We start from the raw sequence: 22,026 nt of genomic DNA, 5'->3' as shown, positions 1-22,026 counted from the left end.
CTGTTTACAGGAAGGACAAAGGAGCCAGCTGCTAACAGCAGACCCTGGGGGCTTGTTTATGTGTAAATATCTTGAAAATCCAGAAAGTCAGGGAAAGGTCAGAAAAACAACAATGTGTCTTGTGACTTGGCAACATTCCACAAACGACTGTATAAAATAAAGCAGAGCGCGCCATTAGAGGCGGCCGCCATGTTTGTCTTGTCTTGTGTTGTCTTGTGTGTTCATTCCTTTGTTTAAGGAAACACGCGGACCCCAACAGGATGCTAAGTTTTTAATGATAACAATTCCGTGTAAAACCTATAATTAATATATAGGATCATCTAAAAATTGCCACACTATTACAATAAGTCAGAATAAAGTGTCTGTCTTCAGTGACCACTGAAATACAGCAAATTTCTTCTTGAATGCTGTAAATTTAGAGGCAATTCCAATCTGAAAGGGAGCAATGGCGAAGAAGCCTGGTAGCACAGTGGAGCACTCAAGGGTTAAGCAGAGTTTGAATCACAGGCCCACTAATTACTAGTAACATTTAATTTTCTCATCTGTAATATAAGCATAATATCTACCTCCTTTGACTGTAAAAATTAAAGAAGCTATAGTTCCAGTTTAATAAATTATTACTGCCATTACAGTATTTAGAAAATTTTATCTATTCAAATTTTCCTGTTCTAATGATTGCTCAAACTGTCTGTGCTTCCACCACCACTGAGAATCAACCCAAAGGATTACTGTAGCCTGACTGCACCTCCCTTCCCTTCTATCCCACCGCCACCCTCTTGCCTTTCCAAATGTAACTTTAACAGGAGGCAAGCAAAGTGCTTTTCTGATACATTGCACCTATCATCAGTAAACATCTACAGGTACACAGGTCTAGAATTTTACTATATATGTTTTTCTTATCCCTTTGATGCTAGTCATCATTTTGATAACAACAATTTTTGACATATTTTCTCACATTTATAGCAACTCTTTTTAAGATGAAAGGTATAACATAAATCACATTTTGAGCTATGGATCCCAAAGTAAGGGAACTCCTCAGGTTTCACAGACAAGTTCAATAAAAGAATACACTCAGGAAGAATTATACTCTGAATAAAACTCATCACACACGATTGACCATAAGAAGGTGATCTTCCCATTGTTTCTGACTATGAGGGATAATCTGATTTATCATTGGCAGTAACACTTACAAATTCATGGTCACCAACCTCACTCAATTGGACCCTCTAAATTACTCTACATCCCTTCTCCCTTCCTTTCTCTGATGCCCTTACCAGCCAGTCCACTGTTTCATTCCTTCTGAAATCTCCAACCTGATCAACATTGGTTATGCTCGCAGCCCCTTGCGTCATTGAGAAAATCTCCAGTACCCAATAAGAATACTTTCCATTTCTACCTTTACCACCTACGCACTTCCCTGATTGGGTTTATTCTCTCCTTTCTTTCTGACCTAGCAGAAAAGATGTCTCACCCTCCTGTCTAAGCATAATCCCCCTGTATCCCACTCTCTCTCTGCCTTTTGTCTCCTTAAGGTCCTTGCTTTATCGAATACTTTTCTCTCCTATATATAAGCTCTCCCTCTTTACTGGCTTTTTCTAGTTAATATTTAAATATGCTTTTTTTTCTTCTATTAAAAAGACATACAAACAAAACAAAGCCCTCCTGAGTCACCACCCCCACCACAACCCAGCCCCCTCCCTGCCCCCAGCTCTACATTTCCTGCCAGTTCCTGCTGGTGCTAAGTTTCCTGAAAAGCGATTCTCTATGCAATTTCTTTTTCTTTTCTCTTTTCTCTTCTCTTTTCTCCTCTCTTCTCTTTTCCTTCCTTCCTTCCTTTGTCTTTCTCTTTCTTTCTTTCTTTCTTTCTTTCGTTCATTCTTTCTCTCTCTCATTTTTTTTTTTTTTTTTTTTTGGAGACACAGTTTCACTCTTATCACACAGGCTTGAGTACAATGGCACAATCTCAGTTCACTGCAACCTCTGCCTCCTGGGTTCAACTGATTCTCCTTCCTCAGCCTCCCGAGTAGCTGGAATTACAGGCACCCACGACCATGCCCAGCTAAGTTTTGTATTTTTAGTAGAGACAGGGTTTCACCATGTTGGCCAGGCTGGTCTCAAACTTCTGACCTCAAGTGATCCACCCGCCTTGGCCTCCCAAAGTGCTAGGATTACAGGCGTGAGCCATCGCACCTGGCCTCTATTCAATGACTTTCTATAGGTACAGCTCACCACTGCTGCACATGCCATTCAAAATACTCCCTCCCCACCATTTCTAACGTCACAAAGTCATTCATTCAGCAAAGAGATACTAAGTTCCTACTATATATCAGACACTGATGAAGACATCTGGGTTATATCTGTAAACAAAACAATAACCCCTGTCCTCATAAAGCTTACATTTTATCAGGAGGAACAGATTAGTTATCAATAAATACAAAAAAAAAAAAACTATATTATACCATATAATAGATGGTGAGAAGTGCTTCAGAAAAAAAGAAAACATATGGCAGAGTAAAGGGAATTGGGAAGAAGCAGGCAGGGTGCAGTTTTAAACTGAATGCTCAGGCTGGGTGCAGTGGTTCATGCCTGTAATCCCAGACTTTGGGAGGCCAAGGCGGGTGGATTACTTGAGGTCAGGAGTTTGAGACCAGCCTGGCCAACATGGTGAAACCCCATCTCTACTAAAATATAAAAATTAGCCAGGTATGCTGGCATCTACAGGGGTTCACCATATGCCTCTCTGTATATACTCCTAGAAGGTAACATTAAAATTATGTTTTCTGACTTAGAAACAACCCATGGAAGCTTGCACCAAGACGGAGATTCCATCATGATGAGCAGCCCAGGATTCAACGTCACTGAACACAGTAGCATGTACAGGAAACAGACTTTCCATTGTGTTAAAGCTGAGTGTTATCTCAGTTACTCAGGAGGATGAGGCAGGAGAACTGCTTGAACCCAGGAGATGGAGGTTGCAGTGAGCTGGGATAGCACTACTACACTCCAGCCTGGGCGACAGAGCAAGACTTCATCTCAAAAAATAAATTAAATAAATAAATAAATAAATAAATAAATAAAAACTGAATGCTCAGGGTAAGCCTCATTGAAAAGATGGAGGTACATAACATAAGATGTGCCTTCACTCCTCCTTCTCCTTCCACCATGATTGTGAGGCCTCCCCAGCCATGTGGAACTGTGAGTCCACTAAATCTCTTTTTCTTTATAAATTACCCAGTCTCGGGTATGTCTTTATTAGCAGCATGAGAACGGCCTAATGCAGTAAATTGGTACCAGGTAGTGGGGTGTTGCTAGATATCTGAAAATGTGAAATCAACTATGGAACTGGGTAACAGGCAGAGGTTGGAACAGTTGGAGAGCTCAGAAGAAGATAGGAAAATGTGGGAAAGTTTGGAACTTCCTAGAGACTTGTTGAATGGCTTTGACCAAAATGCTGATAGTGATAGGGACAACAAAGTCCAGGCTGAGGTGGTCTCAGATGGAGATGAGGAACTTGTTGGAAACTGGAGTAAAGGTCAACCTTGCTATGCAAAGAGACTGGCAGCATTTTGCCCCTGCCCTAGAGATCTGTGGAACTTTGAACTTGAGAGATGATTTAGGGTACCTGGCAGAAGAAATTTCTAAGGAGCAAAATGTTCAAGAGGTGACAGAGCATAAAAGTTGGGAAAATGTATAGCCTCACAATGCAGTACAAAAGAAAAACCCATTTTCTGAAAAGAAATTCAAGCAGGCTGCAGAAATTTGCATAAGTAACAAGGAGCCAAATGTTAATCACCAAGACAATGGGGAAAATGTCTCCGCATCATGTCAGAAACATTCGCAGCAGCCCCTACCATCACAGACCCAAAGGCCTATGAGTGAAAAATGATTTCCTGAGCCAGGTCAAGGGCCCCAGTGCTGTGTGCAGCCTAGGGACTTGGTGCCCTGCATCCCAGCTTCTCCAGCCATAGCTAAAAGGGGTTAAGGTACAGCTCAGGCCATGGTTTCAGAAGGTGCAAGCCCCAAGCTTTGGAAGTTTCCACATGGTGTTGAGTCTTCAGGTGCACAGAAGTCAAGAACTGAGATTTGGGACCTCCACCTAGATTTCAGAGGATATATGGAAACACCTGAATGTCCAGGCAGAAGTTTGCAGCAGGGGTGGGGCCCTCATGGAGAAACTCTGTTGGGGCAGTCAGAAGGGAAATGTGGGGATGGAGCCCCCACACAGAGTCTCCACTGGGGCACTGCCCGGTGGAGCTATGAGAAGAGGGCCACCGTCCTCCAGACCTCAAAATGATAGATCCAGTGACAGCTTGCACTGTGCACCCAGAAAAGCCACAGACACTCAAGGCCAGCCTGTGAAAGCAGCTGGGAGGGGGGCCATACTCTGCAAACCCACAAGGTTGTAGGAGCCCACCTCTTGTATCAGCATGACCTGGATGTAAGACATGGAGTCAAGGGTAATCATTTTGGAACTTTAAGGTTTAATGACTGCCTTATTGGATTTTGGATTTACATGTTTTGGCCAATTTCTCCCATTTGGAATGGGTGTATTTATCCAATGCCTGTACCCCACTGTATCTAGGAAGTAACTAATTTGCTTTTGATTTTACAGGCTCAAAGGCTGAAGGGACTTGTCTTGTCTCAGATGAGGCTTTGGGCTGTGGACTTTTGAGTTAATGCCGAAATGAGTTAAGACTTTGGGGGACTGTCGGGAAGGCATGATTGGTTTTGAAATGTGAGGATATGAGATTTGGGAGGGGTCGGGGCAGAATGATATGGTTTGGCTATGTCCCCACCCAAATCTCATCTTGAATTGTAGCTTCCATAATCCCCACATGCCGTGGGAGGGACCCAGTGGGAGGTAATTGAATCATGGGGGTGGGTTTTCCCATGCTATTCTAATGATAGTGAATAAGTATCACAAGATCTGATGCGTTTATAAAAGGCAGTTCCCCTGAACATGCTCTCCAGCTTGCCACCATGTAAGATGTGCTTTTGTTCCTTCTTTGCCTTCTCCTGTGATTGTGTGGCCTCCCCAGTCATCTGGAACTGTGAGTTCATTAAACTTCTTTTTGTTTATAAATTATCCAGTCTCAGGTATATCTTCATGAGCAGCATGAGAACTGACTAATCCAGGACTTACCAGTTAAATTCAAAGAAGTCATGACATTCCCAAATCTTCTCCTGTGCTCTAGTTAAAAGATCTACAACTTAACCATAGTTAAACCAATAGAATAATCTATATTGATTATGGAAATGGAAGTTATTATGGGAGTCAAAACAGAATAAAGAAAATAGTAAAAGGCCAAATAGCAAAAGCATTCATAAGTAAGATAAAAAGGAGAAAAAAAATGTGTAAAACAACCTTTTTCCATCTTCTTTTTCCCATCAATTTCCCTTTTCATTTTATTTGTCTTATCTAACATACAGATTGAACGTTTTAAAAATGCATTTTACAAAAGGAATAAAATATTTAGGAATACAGCTAACTATGGAAGTGAAAGATCTCTATAAGAACTACAAACCATTGTTCAAAGAAATCAGAGATGACACAAACAAATGGGAAAACATTCCATGCTCATGGATAGGAAGAATCAATATCATTAAAACAGTCATATTGCCCAAAGTGATTTACAGATTCACTGCTATTCCCATTAAACTACCATTGAGATTCTTCACAGAACAAGAAAAACCTACTTTAGAATTCATATGGAACCAAAAAAGAGCCCGAATAGCCAAGACAATCCTAAGCAAAAAGAACAAAGCTGGAGGCAACACACTACGCAACTTCAAACTATGCTACAGGGCTACAGTAACCAAAACAGCATGGTGCTGGTACAAAAACAGACATGTAGACCAGTGGAACAGAATAGAGAGCTGATAAATAAGACTGCACATCTACAACTATGTAATCTTCAACAAACTTGACAAAACAAGCAATAGGAAAAAATTCCCTATTCAATAAATGGTGCTGGGATAACTGGCTAGCCATACATAGAAGATTGAAACTAAACCCCTTCCTTACACTATATACATAAACTAACTCAAGATGGATTAAAGACTTAATTGCAAAACCCAAAACTATAGAAACCCTGGAAGACAACCTAGGCAATACCATTCAGGACATAGGCACAGGCAAAAATTTCACAACGAAGATGTCAAAAGCAATTGCAACAAAAGCAAAAATTGACAAATGGGATCTAATTAAACTAAACAGCTTTTGCACAGCAAAAGAAACTACCAACATTGTAAACAGACATATCTCCCTATGATGGGAGACAATTTTTTCAAACTATGCATCCAACAAAGGTCTAATATCCAGAATCTATAAGGAACTTAAGCAAATTTACAAGAAAAAAACAACCCCATTAAAAAGTGGGCAAAAGACATGAACAGACACTTCTCAAAAAAGAACATACATGTGGCCAACAATCATATGAAAAAAAGCTCAGTATCACTGATCATTGGAGAAATGCAAATCAAAACAATAATGAGATACCATTTCACATCAGTCAAAATGTCTGCTAGTAAAAAGTAAAAAAAAAAAAAAAAAGATGCTGGCAAGGTTGTGGAGAAAAAGGAACACTTACACACTGTTAGTGGGAGTGTAAATTAGTTCAACCATTGTGGAAAATAGTGATGCAATTCCTCAAAGACCTAAAGACAGAAATACCATTTGACCTAGCAATCCCATTACGGGATATATATATACACATATCTCCAAAGGAATATAAATTGTTCTATTATAAAGACACATGCACACATATGTTCTTTGTAGAGCACAGCTGGAAGAACATTAGATGAGTTATGTAGAGCAATTAGCAAAGAAGTGGAATGAACCTAAATGCCCATCAATGATAGACTGGATAAAGAAAATGTGGGACATATACACCATGGAATACTATGCAGCCATAAAAAAGAATGAGATAATGTCCTTTGCAGGAACATGGATGGAGCTGGAGGCCATTATCCTTAGGAAATGAATGCAAGAACAGAAAACCAAATACCACATGTCCTCACTTATAAGTAGGAGCTAAATAATAAGAACACATGGACACATAGAGGGCCTATCAGAGGGTGAAGAAGATGGAGAAGATCAGGAAAAATCACTAATGGGTCCTAGGCTTAACAGCTAGGTGATGAAATAATCTGTACAAAAAGCCCCCATGACACAAGTTTACCTATGTAAACTTTCACCTGCACATGGACCCCTGAACTTAAAAGTTTAAAATAAAAATAAACAAAATGTTTTAATCCCCCTTAAGTAACACTTATAGCAACATAAGATGGCAAAAATCAAATGTATTATTTTCAGTCAACTAAACCTGCAAAAGAAATTTTTACAAACATACTAATTATGGAAGGTTTGACATGTAGAACACAATGGCAAACTTTGATTTAGAGAAAATAAACCTTCAAGCTAAGATTGGTTCTGACCTGAAGAGATAAGCATTTTTAGTAAATCTGTGCAGTTGCTTGTTTCTTCAATGGTTGAAGAATTTATCTTAAGCTGCTTCCCAATGAAATTTCGGCAGGTTATCTTTAAAAAGAAAGATGAAAACAAATATTAGTCAGGTATTTATAGTTAAAAATTTGGCTTACTTGAAATGTTTCTCTCATTTTTTATTTATCAGGATAAAGAGATATATAACAATGTTACAAGTAAAAGCTGGCAGAATAGCATCTAATCAAGAGAACTTTCATGAAAAAAAGCAGCTCCATAATTTTTCATATTTCTTTTGTACAGCACAGCTGGAAGAACGTTAGGCAAATTATGTAGAGCAATTAGAATATGATTTTCTAATATTCTATAAATTCGCTGGTCTAAATATATCTTCCATTATATAAGTTAAAATATAATCTGCTTTCCCAATGGCAGATTTTTCCACCCTACTTATAATTAATGCAATTTTAATTTCCCTGGTGAAGTTTTTCAGAAGTAACTTCCTTTGTAGTATTTTGATAATTTATTTTCTAACAGATATATGAGTCCTAAGATAATAAAATATCAGAAAACAGAAAAGTTTTAAAGAGAAAAAAAATATTTTAAAGGGCCCAAGACCCTCTTCTCGCCATTTCTTCACTCTCATCCCTTGAACTAACCTATCGCTCAAAATACAGCCCTCCTGGAACCCCAGTCTGATATAGATGCTTCTTCTTTACTGTCCTTTGTGGGTAGTACTTTTATAATGAGATGTAAATGCAGCCTAATAATATACAAATTCCTTCCCACAACCTCATAAGGCCCTACTTGATCTAATCTTTTCTATTTCTCCGGCTTCATTAAACGGATCTTTACTGAACACCTATTATGTGCCAAACAATGGGACAAGAAGGAGGGATGATGTAGCAGAGAACAAAATAAACAAAAACTCTTACTCTTGTGAAACATCTTAGTGGGAGAAGAGAGATAATAAACAAATAGTGTGGTACATTATATAGTATATTAAAGAATTACAAATGATCTAGAGAGACATAGAGCAAAAAGGTACATAGTTGTAAATAGAGTAGTGCGGAAAGGCCTCACAGAGAATGTAAAATTTAGCAAAGATTGGGAAAAGGTGAGGGATTCAATGTGGATGTTTGGGGAGCAGCACTCCAAGCAGGGGCAACAGCAAATGCAAAGACCCTGAGGCAAGAACACCTTATGCAACAGTGTGGTAAAAAACCTGGTGGGGAGTAACAGGAGTTACTGAAGAGATCAGGGGGATATGTTATTAAGGATATTAAGGTCATGAAAAAGATGTTCACTTTACTCTAAATAGGGTGGGAAGCCACCACAGGGTTTTAAATAGAGGTGTGACAGGACCTGACTTGGGGTTTAAAAGGTCATTTGTATCTGCTGCATTAAGAATAGATTATAGGCTGGGTGTGGTGGTTCACACCTGTAATCCCAGCACTCTGGGAGGCCAAGGCAGGTGGATCACCTGAGGTCAGGAGTTCGAGACCAACCTGGTCAACATGGTGAAACCCCATCTGTACTAAAAACACAAAAATCAGCCAGGTGTGGTGGCTCCCACCTGTAATCCCAGGTACTCAGGAAGCAGAGGCATGAAAATCACTTCCACCTGGGAGGCAGAGGTTGCAGTGAGGCAAGATCGCTCCACTACACTCCAGCCTGGGGACAGACTGAGACTCCATCTCAAAATGACAACAACAAAAAGAATATATTCTAGGCTGTTAGTGGGGTGCAGGGTGATTAGGAAGTCACTGCATTAACCCAAGCAAATACAACAAGGGCTTGGATAATAAACAAATAGTGAGGTACATTCTACAGTATATTAAAAAGTCAGTGTTGGAGGTAGTGAGCAGTGCTCCAATTTGGATTGTATTTTGAGGGTAGAGCGCTTGGTTACCAGTTGGAAGGTGGTGTGAGTGCAAGAGAGGAGGCAGGTATGTCTCCAAGGTGGCTGGCAGCCAGGACAGTGGGCTTGTCCTTGAAGAAGACTTAGCAGAACAGGCTTGTTTGAGATGTGCTAAATTTAAGAAGTGTATTTCTTATCTAAGAAATGATGTTGATTGGCCAAGTTTCATGGATCAACTTGGTTTCAGATAAACTATGAGGAGGAAAGAGAGGGAAGCATCCACTTTCTGGCATACACACACTTCACCCCAGTTATTCAATCAAACTAGGTGCTACTGTGAAGGGATTTTGCAGATACTAATTAAATTGACTTTAAACAAGGGAGATAACTCTCAGTGGACCTGACCTAAGCAGATGAGTCTGACATGCCCACAGTCTCCAGGACTTTAAACACCAGCAGCAGCTGCTTCTACAACTGTCCTCTCCTGGCTGGATCTTCCCTCACTGACTGCCTATGAGGAACAGCCTCTGTCCATCTGGGGTTCCTCCCTGCTCATGATCCTGATTGCCTGCCCAATGGATTTGAAGCTTGCTTAGCTGGCCTCCACAATCATAGAGCCAAATTCTTGTAGTGAATCCTTTGATGGATAGCCAGCTAGCTAGCTAGACAGATGTGATACTGTAAAATATATATTTAGTCTTGTCCCTGTTTCTTGACATGCAACTCCTAAAATCCTTGGAATCTCCAAAGTGTTATCTTTTTGTATGCTAATAAGTTGATTGATGGCTGGCAGCCCCTAGGTAGCTTCAGGATAGGGGCTGCTCACCAGAAAGACCATGGCAGGATAAGAACTTAGAGCCCTATTTCCCAACCTCTGCAAAGAAGAGAAGGGTGGAAGGTTAAGTTGATGGTCAATGGCCAATGATTTAATCAATTATGCTTTCACAATGAAACTCCATTTAAAAAAAAACCAAAGGACTGGGTTTAGGGAGCTTCTGGATAGTTGAACACGTGGAGGTTCCTGGAAGGTGGTGGATCCGTGAAAGGTCTGTGCCCCTTCCCCTCTGCCTCACCCTATGCATCTCATCTCTTCATCTGTATCTTTTGTAATTTTCTTTACAATAAACTGGTGAATGTAAGCAAGTGTTTCTCTGAGTTCTGTGAGTCACTCTAATAAACTGATCAAACCCAAGGAGTGGGTCATAGGAACCCTAATTTGTTGCCTGTCAGTCAGAAGCACAGGTCACAACCTGGGGCTTGATATCAACATTGGAAGTCAGAACAGAGCTCCCAACCTCTGGGATCTGATGCTATCTCCAGGTAAATTGTATAGAAATTGAATTGAAAGACACCCAGCCAGTGCCCACTGCAGAACTGATTTCTTGCTTAGTGGTGGGGAGAAATCCCCACACATCTGGTGTCAGCATCATGTTGTAAGAACATAGTGGGAGACACTGAGTTTATTTTTTCCCCTCCATAGATAAGATAGACCTGTCTTACTAGTTTAGCTCTTCAGGTTGAACTTTGGCTGATATAGGCAGTTAGATATATCAACACAAAATTCAGGAGAAAGGTCTAGAGTGCAGATGTAATTTCAAAATTCATCATCATAGAGATGGTACTTAAGACACACAGACTGAATTAACTCACTATGGGAGAGTATGTGGATGGAGAAGACAAGGAGTCCAAGAACACAGTCTTGGGGCACACTCACATTGGGACATTGGGGAGAAGAGGAAGTAGTAACAAAAAAATCCTTGGAAGGAGCAGCCTCTTCTTTCTCCCATGCCCCTTGTTTGCTACAGGCCTTCTTTCTGTCCCACTCCAGGGCATGGGCCATTCTTCTTCTCTTGGGCTACAATGTTCTTTTCCTAGATCATTGTACAGCTGGCCCCTCTCATCAAATGCCATCATCTCCAAGAGGTCTTCTAGATCATCCTTACTAAAGTTAGCACCTCTCACCCAGTTCATCTCTAGTCAATTGACTGATTTTCTTCAGAGACCTTATAATGATTGTAAGTCTTTCTACTCATCTGTTTACATGTTGATTTTCTGGCCCTATTTCCAACCCTCTGAAATTAAACTTTATGAAGCAGGAACTCAGAACTGTATTCTCACCACGTAGAATATGCAGGAGGCAAGGCTACCACTGGGCCACAAGGAACCTTTGTGAGAAGAAGAAAATGGAGCCCTTGCTGGCTGGATGCAACACCTCAAGTACATAGGCTGGTGTGGCAAGGAGGGGCTGGATTTCAGGCCCCACATATGCCAGGGGCCCTTGGGCAGGTCACACACAGTACAACCATGTGCAATGGGTCTGACTGGGTAGTCAACGTACTTTGTTAAATTAGTCAATGGAAGAATGTTTTTATCTCTTTTCTCTGCCAGATTCAAGATATACCATGACTTTCAAGGGCCCTGGGTACTTTTGCCTTCATGAGTCTGTTTCTCCATTGAAAAATATTAAAAACGATATTTTATAATTGTGTTGATATAAATACAAGAATATGAAAGTAGAAATTCAAACATTTTCTTTGCCCTGAAAGTTATTTTTTTCTTCTTATTTTAAAAGAAATTAATACATTTAGTGGGCCACTGAAAGCATTGTGGACTCTAGATTACAGGGGCTCACGCCTGTAATCCCAGCACTTTGGGAGGCTGAGGTGGGAGGATCACTTGAGGTCAGCAGTTCGAGACCAGCCTGGCCAACATGGTGAAACCCCATCTCTACTAAAAATATAAAAATTAGCCAGGCATGACGGCAGGCTACTCAGAAGGTTGAGGCAGGAGAATCACTTGAACCCAGGTGGTGTTGAGATCAACATTGGAAATGGGGGCAGAACTCCCAACCTCTGGGATTTGATGCTATCTCCAGGTAGACTGTGTAGAAACTGAATTGAAAGACACCCAGACACCTGGGAGGCGGAGGTTGCAGTGAGCCAAGACTGTGCCCATTGCACTCCAGCCTGGGCAACAAGAGTGAAACTTAGTTTCAAAACAAGAAAGACACCAAGCAGGTGTCCACTGCAGAACTGATTTCCTGCTTAGTGGTGGGGAGAAATCCCCACACATCTGGTGTCAGAATCATGTTGTGAGGGCATAGTGGGAGACACTGAATTTATTTCTTCCCCTCCAGAGATAAAATAGACCTGTCTTTAGAAGTTTTGCTCCTCTGATTGAACCCGGCTGATACAGGCAGTTAGATATCGCCACAAAATTTAGGAAAAAGTGGAGATCTACATCTACAGTGGAGATGTAATTTTAAAAGTCATCATCATAGAGATGTACTTAGAGCCACAGACTGAATTAACACACTAAGGAAGAGGTGGAGGTTGCAGTGAGCTGAGATTATGCCACTACACTCCAGCCTGGGTGACAGAGCAAGACTTACTCTAAAAAAAAAACAAAAACAAAAACATAAAAAAAGTATCATGGGCTCTAGACACCATCCCCATTGTGCTTTATGGCTAAGTTAGTCTTGGCCTGATATGAACTTACTGTGGAAAGGGACTTAGTTCCTGTTTGCCTTGATTGCAGGCTCTCAATAATGTTTGTTGATTTGAATGATAAATGCCAGTAAGTGGAAATACTAAAGCAGAAATAATAAGATTTATCTGATTTCTAAATCCTCGTACTTTCTATGTGTACTAATTAGAAATCACAACAGCATGAATAATAGAACTAACTTAAACTTACCTTCTCTCCATATTCAGCCTCATACCTTGCACAAGGTTGCTGGGTAATATCTGGGCCCTTGAACTTGTGTATTCTCAGCAGAAGCTGGCGCTGTGCATACACCAGGAGTGGTGTCACTTGTTCTGTATACCTCTCACTAGACAGGGGTAAAGAACACGTTAAAAAGAAAACATTAGTTAAAAGACTTTTTTTTTTCAATGAAGTCTGTTACTTTTAATTGCCCTTAGAGCAGTACTTACTGTGAAACTGTATTGAACTGAATGGCAAGCGATACTAGTGTTTCCCATTTTTCCACTTGATATAAAACTTCCAGAGATTTTAATACAAAGTCTTGGATCCATTTCAAATCAACCACATTTACATCATCCAAAGGATGCTCAAAAGTAAGACTAGAACCACCGTTATCATTTTTAATATTCCCATAACAACTTGGAACACTGAATTCTCCTTTCTCTTCAATAGGCTGCAAGTAGCACAGTGAAAAAAAAAATGTGTAATTTCAGATTTTACTCCATATTTTTTCTGAAAACTGAATGTGATAAAAATGTAACATGGAAAAGAACTCAACTGAAAAGAAAAAATATTTTTCTTATGCGAGGCAAAGCTGGATAATTTGATGCAGTATTATCCAACAAAGCTTGCTGTGATGATGGAAATGTGCTATATATTTGTGCTGTTCATTATCGTTCCCTATAGCCACTAGACACCTGCAGCTACCAAGCTTTTGAAATGCGATTAGTGCAACTGAATTTTTAATTTCATTTAATTTTAATTAATTCGAATTTAAATTTAAATAGCCACATATGGCTAATGTTTACCATATTGGACAACACAGATTACCGTCTATAGTTCTTGGTATACAGTCACTATCCATTTAAGTAAGGATATGAAATCAATTATGGTAAGATTTTTAGGAAAAAGCAGACTTTAGTATAAACACATAACAAAGCCCCCTAATACATTGGTTACATTCGTTAATTTATACAATAATATGTCCATTCCTAGATGCAAATGTCACACCTATGGAGGATGAAAGCATCAAGGAGACCCTCTTTTTGACTAAAGAGTTACTATGTAACAATCGTGTTCATGTCCTATGAGTTCCTGACACATTTGTGTAGACCTCTGGAAATTATTAAGGCAAAACAAAGCCTCTTAGATCCATGTAAGGGCCAGATTATAGTCCAAAACAGTTGGGTAACTCAAGTCCAGCCTTCCCATCCCAATAATACCATTAAAAGTAACCTATATACACGAGTGGGAAGCATCAACAAAAGTAGAGGATAAACATCCCCTCTAACAAGAGCTGTAGTCCCGGAAGTTAGAAGAGACTTTGTAAGTCATCTGGCTGTGAAATGCAGTATGCATACCTGAAGTCAGGCTGTGTAGGTATGAATAGCAGGTATAGCACCAGTGACTTACATGAATTTGCTTCCTCAGCATAGCGCCCAGCACATGGGACATACTTTTAAAAAGTAGTTGACATTTTATTTATGCTATGAGTTCAATACTTGTAATTCACTGATTCTACAGTAAGTCTTCTAGGAGCACAGATCTGCTATCAGTCATGCCTATGTTTTATTTCTGGGATGAAGGACAGGGAAGTCCTCTGTAGTTATTACATTATCTAATATAGTGTTTATCAACAATGAAGCTGAGGGCCAGGCATGGTGGCTCACGCCTGTAATCCCAGCATTTTGGTAGGCCAAGGCGGGCAGATCAACTGAGGTCGGGAGTTCGAGACCAGCCTGACCAAAACGGAGAAACTCTGTCTCTACTAAAAATACAAAATTAGCAGGGCATGGTGGCGCATGCCTGTAATCCCAGCTACTCAGGAGGCTGAGGTAAGAGAATCGCCTGAACCCGGGAGGCAGGGGTTGTGGTGAGCCAAGACTGTGCCATTGCATTCCAGCCTGGGCAACAAGAGTGAAACACAGTAAAAAAAAAAAAAAAAAAAAAAAAAAAAGCTGATATTTTATCTCAATTGTCTTGTTCAGCGCCCATCTCTCAGTTGATCCCAATCCAAAAGCTGGGGAGCGGGGGAAGAGAATTATCTATTGACCTCCTAAATTTGGCAATACTGAGAAATAAACAACACTGAGAAATAAACAAGACTGACATTTGGAGATCAAAATAGCATATGGAGATTGAGGATTCTGGCACAGTCAAGGCCAGACTCTTTTTAAGTTTTGAAGATTTTGTATGGGCCATGTGTGATTTTTTAAAAACTTTTTCTTAAAGAAAATTTCCAACACTTACAGAAGTAGGGAAAGCAATATAATGAAGCGCATGTACCCACCACCAGCTGCAGTAATTATCAACTCTTAGGACACACCCACTTACCCCATTATTTTGAATTATATCCCCAAAATTATATGAATTAATCTATTAATATTTTAGTATGTATCTCTAAAAAAGTAAAAATTAGTTTTACAAAAACATAACCACAATACTATAATCCTGCCTAAAAAAAGACATTAGCAGAGGTTCCTTTAAATCATTATTGAATAATTACACTGAAGAGTGTTTCTATTTTCCTTATTGCCTTACAGCTTTATTTTTTTAACTGTATGTGTTAGTTAGATTAAAATAAGGTCCAAACACTGCAATTGGTTATATCTCTTGTCTTTTTTAATTTATAGATTTCATCTCCTCCTTTATTAAATTTTTTTGTTAAAGAAATCAGATTGTTTTTCTGTAGAGTTCCCAAAGTCTGAATTTCACTGAGGATATTACCGTAATTTCATTTAAAATGTTCTTCTGTCCACTGTATTTTCTACAAATTGTGGGATAAATGTAAATATTCTATCTGATTCCAGTTAGATTTCTGTTTTTTGCAAGTATACTCCATTAGGTGCTCTTGATCCTCCAATTCATTCATTAAGAATCACAGAAACCTAATAATTCTAATTCCAACATCCTTTCTTCATTTGTTACTTGGATACTTTTGTAAAGAAAAATTCCCCTTCATCAACTATTTGGTCATCCTCAGATATAGTTCATATAGGAGGTAAGGCAGTCAAGCATTTTTTTTCCCCAAAGAAGCCCTGTTTCCTTTAGTGATACATGGTTTTTAAAGGCAACAATCTAGGTCCTAGAGTTGACATTTCTTTTTGAAACCTCTGAACTGCTTTGACTTCTTTGGTGGAAAAAAATCGTACGTATGGGTCTATTTTCAGATTCTTTATTTGTTACATTGATATATTTCTCTCTTTAGGTCAGTATTATACTCTCTTAATTACTGTAGCTTTAGTATGCTTTGATATCATATATATATAGTAAGTCCTCCAAATTTATTCTTTTAAAAAATTTTTTTTGGCCATTCACATTTTTTTGCATTTGCTTATAAATTTTAAAATGAATTGTCAATTTATACACCAAAAAATGCCTATTGGAATTTTCATTGAGATTTCACTGAATTGACAAATCAAATTGGGAATAATAGATTTATTGATATTAATATATATCTCTTCATTTATTTAAGTCTTCTTTAATTTTTTGTAATGTCTTATAGTTATCAATGTAGAAATATTGTGTAAATTATACATATTTCTAGATACTGATATTTTGGATGATATTTTAAATGAAATTATTTTTAAGTTTTCATTTTCTCATTATTTTCTGCTAGTATACAGAAATACAAATTATTTTTGTATATTGACCTTATATCCTACTTTTTTTTTAGTTCTAATCATTGCTTTGTAGAACACTGAAGAGTTAGAATTCTCTATGTAAAAAATTATGTTATCCACAAATAAAAACAGTTGTATTTCTTCCTTTCTAATCTGTGTGCCTTCTGTTTCTTTATCTTGACTAATCGCACTGGCCAGGATTTCTGGCATGATGTTGAATAAAAATGCTATGAGCCGACGTCCTTGCTTTGTTTCCATTCTTACAAAGAAGTTCATAACATTTCACCATTAAGCATTATGTTATCTGTAGATACTCTTTTATCAGTTTGAAAAAATTATCCATTCCTCGTTTGCTGAGTGATTTTAACATGAATGGACACTAAAGTCTGCAAATGCTTTTGATGCATCTACATCAAAAGCCATATACTTTTTCTCCTTTATCCTGTTGTATTGGTCCATCTTCACGCTGCTGATAAAGACATATTCACACATGGCTAGGGAGGCCTCACAATCATGGCAGAAGGCAGGGAGGAGCAAGTCACATCTTACATGGATGGCAGCAGGCAAAGAGAAAGAGCTTGTGCAGGGAGACTCCCCCTTATTGAACCATCAGATCCCATGAGACTTATTCACTATCGTGAGAACAGCATGGGAAAGATTCAATTACCTCCCACCAGGTCCCTCTCACAACACGTGGGAATTCAAGATAAAATTTGGGTGGGGACACAGCCAAACCATATCACCTGTTAATATGGTGAATTATATTGATTAATTTTTTTTGAGATGGAGGTTCACTCTTGTTGCCCAGGCTGGAGTGCAATGGCGTGATCTTGGTTCATGGCAACCTCTGCCTCCTAGGTTCAAGTGATTCTCCTACCTCAGCCTCCTGAGTAGCTGGGAATACCAGCATGCACTACCACGCCCGGCTAATTTTGCATTTTCAGTAGAGTCAAGGTTTCAGAATGTTGGTCAGGCTGTGCCACCCAGTTCCCAACAGCAGTTGGGAGTCCTGTTTAGAGGGGGGACTGACCCAGCTACTCGGGAGGCTGAGGTAGGAGAATGGCGTGAACCCGGGAGGCGGAGCTTGCAGTGAGCCGAGATTGCGCCACTGCACTCCAGCCTGGGTGACAGAGCGAGACTCCGTCTCAAAAAAATAAAAATTAAAAATAAAAAATAAAAAATAAAAAATAGAGGGGGGACTGAGAGGAGGTGCCAGCTGGGCTTCCTGGGTTGAGTAGGGGCTCAGAAAGCTGTGAAACTCACTCATTTCCTGCATCACGACTTACTTCAGTCCTGGATGAATAATATTGAAGATATATGCTTAAAATATTCCTAACACCAGGATGTGTGCATGTGTTTTCTTCCCCAAGAAAGCTATAAACAGCAAAAATTTTGCTGTAAGTTTCCCTGTGTCCTCTCTCCCTCTCTCCCCTCCCCCTCCCCCAAAACTAAAGTAATAGGAATGTTAACTGCCCATTTTTCTATGACCAGCGGACCTTATCTATACTCCCAATTTCAATTTCTTGCAAACATACTTTGTACAGTCCTGTAAGATCCTGTCTCCTTTGCCATGCCGCTGCAAGGTCATAAAGTAGATAAAACCTAAGTTGCAATTCCGGTTTTCCTCAAAATCTAAGACATGTCACAAAATAATTTACTGCCTTTGTTTCTCATTCTGGTAACATCTTCCTGCTATATGTATTTCCCGCTTTAAAGAGTTTAAAAGGCAATCGTATAATCTAACTCTGGCTACCCATTCAGGACCCCTTCCACACTGTGGAAGATTTGTACTTTCACTCTCTGCTCAATAAAGCCTATAGCTTTTTCAAAAAAAAAAAAGAATGTTGGTCAGGCTGATCTCGAACTCCTGACCAAAGGTGATCTGCCTGCCTCGGCCTCCCAAAATGCTAGGATTACAGGCATGAGCCACCACATCTGGCCTGATTGATTTTCAAATGTTAGCCTTAATTTCTGGGATAAACCCTACTTGATCACCATTTGCATATATTTTATATATTATATCATCATTTGCATATTCTGTATATTGCTACAATTGATTTGCTAACATTTCATTTAAAAGTTTTATGTCTATGCTCATGAGGGATATTAGTTCACACTTTTCTAGTTGATATCTGTTCGGGTTAAGCTGGTCTCATTTCTAAAAAAAAAAAAAAAAAAAATTAAGTGAAATAAGCTAGACACAAAAAGACACATATTGCATGCTCTCACTTATATGTGGCAGCTAAAAAAATGTAAGCATATGTAGGTTAACACTGAAAAGGTAGATAACAAAGACTGGGAAGGGTGGGGGTTAAAGGTGAGAGGAGAGGATGAAGACAAGCGAGTTAAAGGAGCAGTAAGATAAAAGGAATAAATGCAATGTTTGATAGAGGAGGATGACTGTACTTTACAAAAATGTACTATACTTGGGTGATGAACACCCTGAATACCCTGGCTTGATCACAACACATTGTAGACATGTAACAAATTTTCTCATATACCCCATACATTTTCACAAATAAAAATCATTGGTATAAAATTTATTATTTCTTCCACGTGTGTTTGCTCAAATTTTCCAGAGAAATATTGTGAGTCTGGAATTTTCTTTATGTGAAGGTTTCTGATTATGAAGTCAAGCTTGTTAGTATATTTAGGGCAATTCATATTTTCTGTTTCTTCTTTGTCAGATTAAGTTGTGCTTTCCAATAAATATGTCCATTTCACCTATCAAATTTGTTAACAAAAATTGATCGTATTTCCTTTTTTTAATATCTATAGGATTTGTAGTTATATCCCTCCTCCACTACTAATATGAGTAATTTGTGCTTTTCTCCCTTTTGTCTTCATCAGTATTTCTGAGTACACTAGATTTAATAATAATTTTAAATTTAAAAGATCAAATTTTGACTTTATTGTTTTTGTTTTGTATTTATCTAATTGATTTCTGCTCTTATAAATTCCTTTATTTCTTTTTACTATTTCCTTTCTTCTCTTTAGTTTAGATTTAATTCGCTCTTCTTTTTCTATATATAAACACTTAGATAATTGATGTTATATGTTATTAAGCATTTAAAGCTATAAATTTCCCTCTATGCCCTGCTTCATTTGAATGCCATACATTTTGATGTGTTATTATTAGTTTCAAATATTCTTTAATTTCTCTTGTGTTTTCTTCTTTGACTCATGGGATATTTGGAATTGTATTATTTAATTTCCAGATAATTGGAGATTTTTCTTCCTATATTATGGCAGTCCCTTTATAATTTAATTCTGTAATGATCAAAGAACATACTCTTTAAGAGTTCAGTCTTACATTTTTGAAGACTTATTTTTGCCTCTGCATATGACCCATCTTGGTGAACACACCATGTGCACTTGTGCTCTGTTTCCATTCCACCTGGGTTTACTGTACCACAGTTTTCACATTAACTACCCAGAGTTAGCATCAGACTCCACAGGTTTAAGGGCTCCAGCCTCCATAAGACTGCCCTCACTTCAGATACCAGCCACAAATCTCAGGTCACCTAATCTTCTGACCGACCAGCTATAAATTCATGAATTTCCATAGCCCCTTCAGGTTGATAATTCACTAGAATGACTCACAGAACTCACTGAAAGCACTGTACTTAAATTACAGTTTTATTATAAAGAAAACTCAGGAACAGCCTAGTGAAGAGGTACATGGGGTGAAGTCTGAGAGGGTCCCTGATACAGAGCTTCCATGCCCTCTCCCTGTGGAATCAGTGCATGTCACCCTCCTGACACATCAATGTGTTTATCATCCAGGAAGTTCTTCAAGCTTTGGATGTCCAGAATATATTTTGAATTTTTCTTATCAGATGCATACATATTTATGATTGGTATGTTTTCCTGATTAATTGATGCTCTTCTTAACACGAAATGTCCCTCTTTATCTCTCATTTGCTCCTTGATTTATATTATCTTGTCTAATAATACAGACTCATCAGCTTTTTTATCTTTACGGTTTTCATGGTATATCTCTTTCCATACTTTTATTTTCAATCTATCTGTTTATTTATATTCAGAGTGCTTCTCTTAGTAGACAGGTATATATGTCTTGCTTTTTTATCCAGTCAGACAATCTCTACCCTTTATTTGGCATCTTTAACCCACTTATACTAAATATAGTTACTGATATCATCGAGTTAGAGTGAATGTTTCCTACTTGTTTTCTCTTTGTCCCATGTTTTGTGTTCTTCTGTTCCTTCTTCCCTGCCTTCTTTTGACTTAATTGAGCATTACTTAGTCTTCCCTTTTACTTCATTGACTTTTCAGCTATATCTCCTTTTTACTAGTTACTCAAGGGATCATCAAATACATCCTTATCACTTAGAGTTAATATTGTGCCACTTTATATAAAGTGTAAAAGCCTTAATAATTTGCCCTCTTTGTCTTTTCTGCTATTGCCAAATATTTTCCTCTAGAAATGTTATAAGCCTCATGGTGCATCGTGTGTATGTGTTTACTAATCTTCAATGTGTTTAGGTTACATTCTATTTATATTACTTCCATTTTATTTCCATGCTTTAAACTACAGTGTGATAAATGTTAAATGGCTGTAAATTCTAGCAGACCAGAATAATAGAACAGGACAGAGAAGCAGTGGAATAAAGATCAACCGATCACATCTTTATTCAAGCTATGTGATCTTCCTTGGAATCTATTTCTTTATCTGGCAAAAAAAATGTTATAAGGATTAAGTACATTAAGGCTAATTTATGTAGGGGCTGGAGTTCAGTTAATGTTACTTTCCCTTCCCTATAACAAACTAAATTTTCAGGCTAAGCTATTGTTAGTTAACATCAATGCAAGTTATATATTGTAAACAAAATTATAACGAGAAGCAAATGAAATGTAGACAAACCAAATGAGAAATCAAGAAAAATGTCAGTTTCTACTTATACTGAGATGCACAGTACAATGATATTTTTAACTGAACATAATAAAAATAATTACCAAAGTGTCCTTACCTTAATAGAATTGGTATTTTGTAGTTGTATTAACATGTCAATAAGTAATTCTGCCCCCAAATAGAATGGTAAAACAGAGGTGCAGAGGAAACCATCTTGGCTAATAGGAAATGTTTTATCAAGATCCACTGCCTGTTTAAGAATTATTTGTAGTTCCTGAGTAAAGTTCCATAAGGCCCGACAGCAGTTCTGAAGCAGAGTCCAATAGCCACCACGATGAGCAAGAACCTATGACAAACACAAAATTTAAAAGACCTCAAAGTTCCAAAAGTTAGAGATCTCTGAACAAACTTCATCTTTTTGCAAATATTATACGTCAGTAGTAAAAATAACTAACATCATTTGTTAGTGTCACTTACATGAGTTAGACACCATTATATGTATTATCTCATTTAATTCGAA

General features: G+C 38.4%; 1 protein-coding gene across 4 annotated transcripts in view; it reads right to left on the bottom strand.

Annotated features, from left to right (window-relative positions):
* CFAP54 (cilia and flagella associated protein 54) overlaps positions 1 to 22,026 on the bottom strand; it is a 377,198-nt gene that overhangs the window by 207,854 nt on the left and 147,318 nt on the right. For all 4 annotated transcript variants that reach the window (XM_008004317.3, XM_037996664.2, XM_037996665.2 and 1 more), the window contains 4 exons: positions 21,625 to 21,852; positions 13,241 to 13,464; positions 13,002 to 13,137; positions 7,438 to 7,540 (listed from right to left, as the gene is read on the bottom strand). In XM_008004317.3, the coding sequence (XP_008002508.3) occupies positions 7,438 to 7,540; positions 13,002 to 13,137; positions 13,241 to 13,464; positions 21,625 to 21,852 (691 nt within the window). The remainder of the gene's footprint in view (positions 1 to 7,437; positions 7,541 to 13,001; positions 13,138 to 13,240; positions 13,465 to 21,624; positions 21,853 to 22,026) is intronic.

Source organism: Chlorocebus sabaeus, chromosome 11, assembly GCF_047675955.1.
Source record: "Chlorocebus sabaeus isolate Y175 chromosome 11, mChlSab1.0.hap1, whole genome shotgun sequence".
In the NCBI taxonomy this organism is placed as follows: domain Eukaryota; kingdom Metazoa; phylum Chordata; class Mammalia; order Primates; family Cercopithecidae; genus Chlorocebus; species Chlorocebus sabaeus.
The sequence above is the reverse complement of the archived record's forward strand: the minus strand, read 5'-3'. Positions and strand labels throughout refer to the sequence as shown.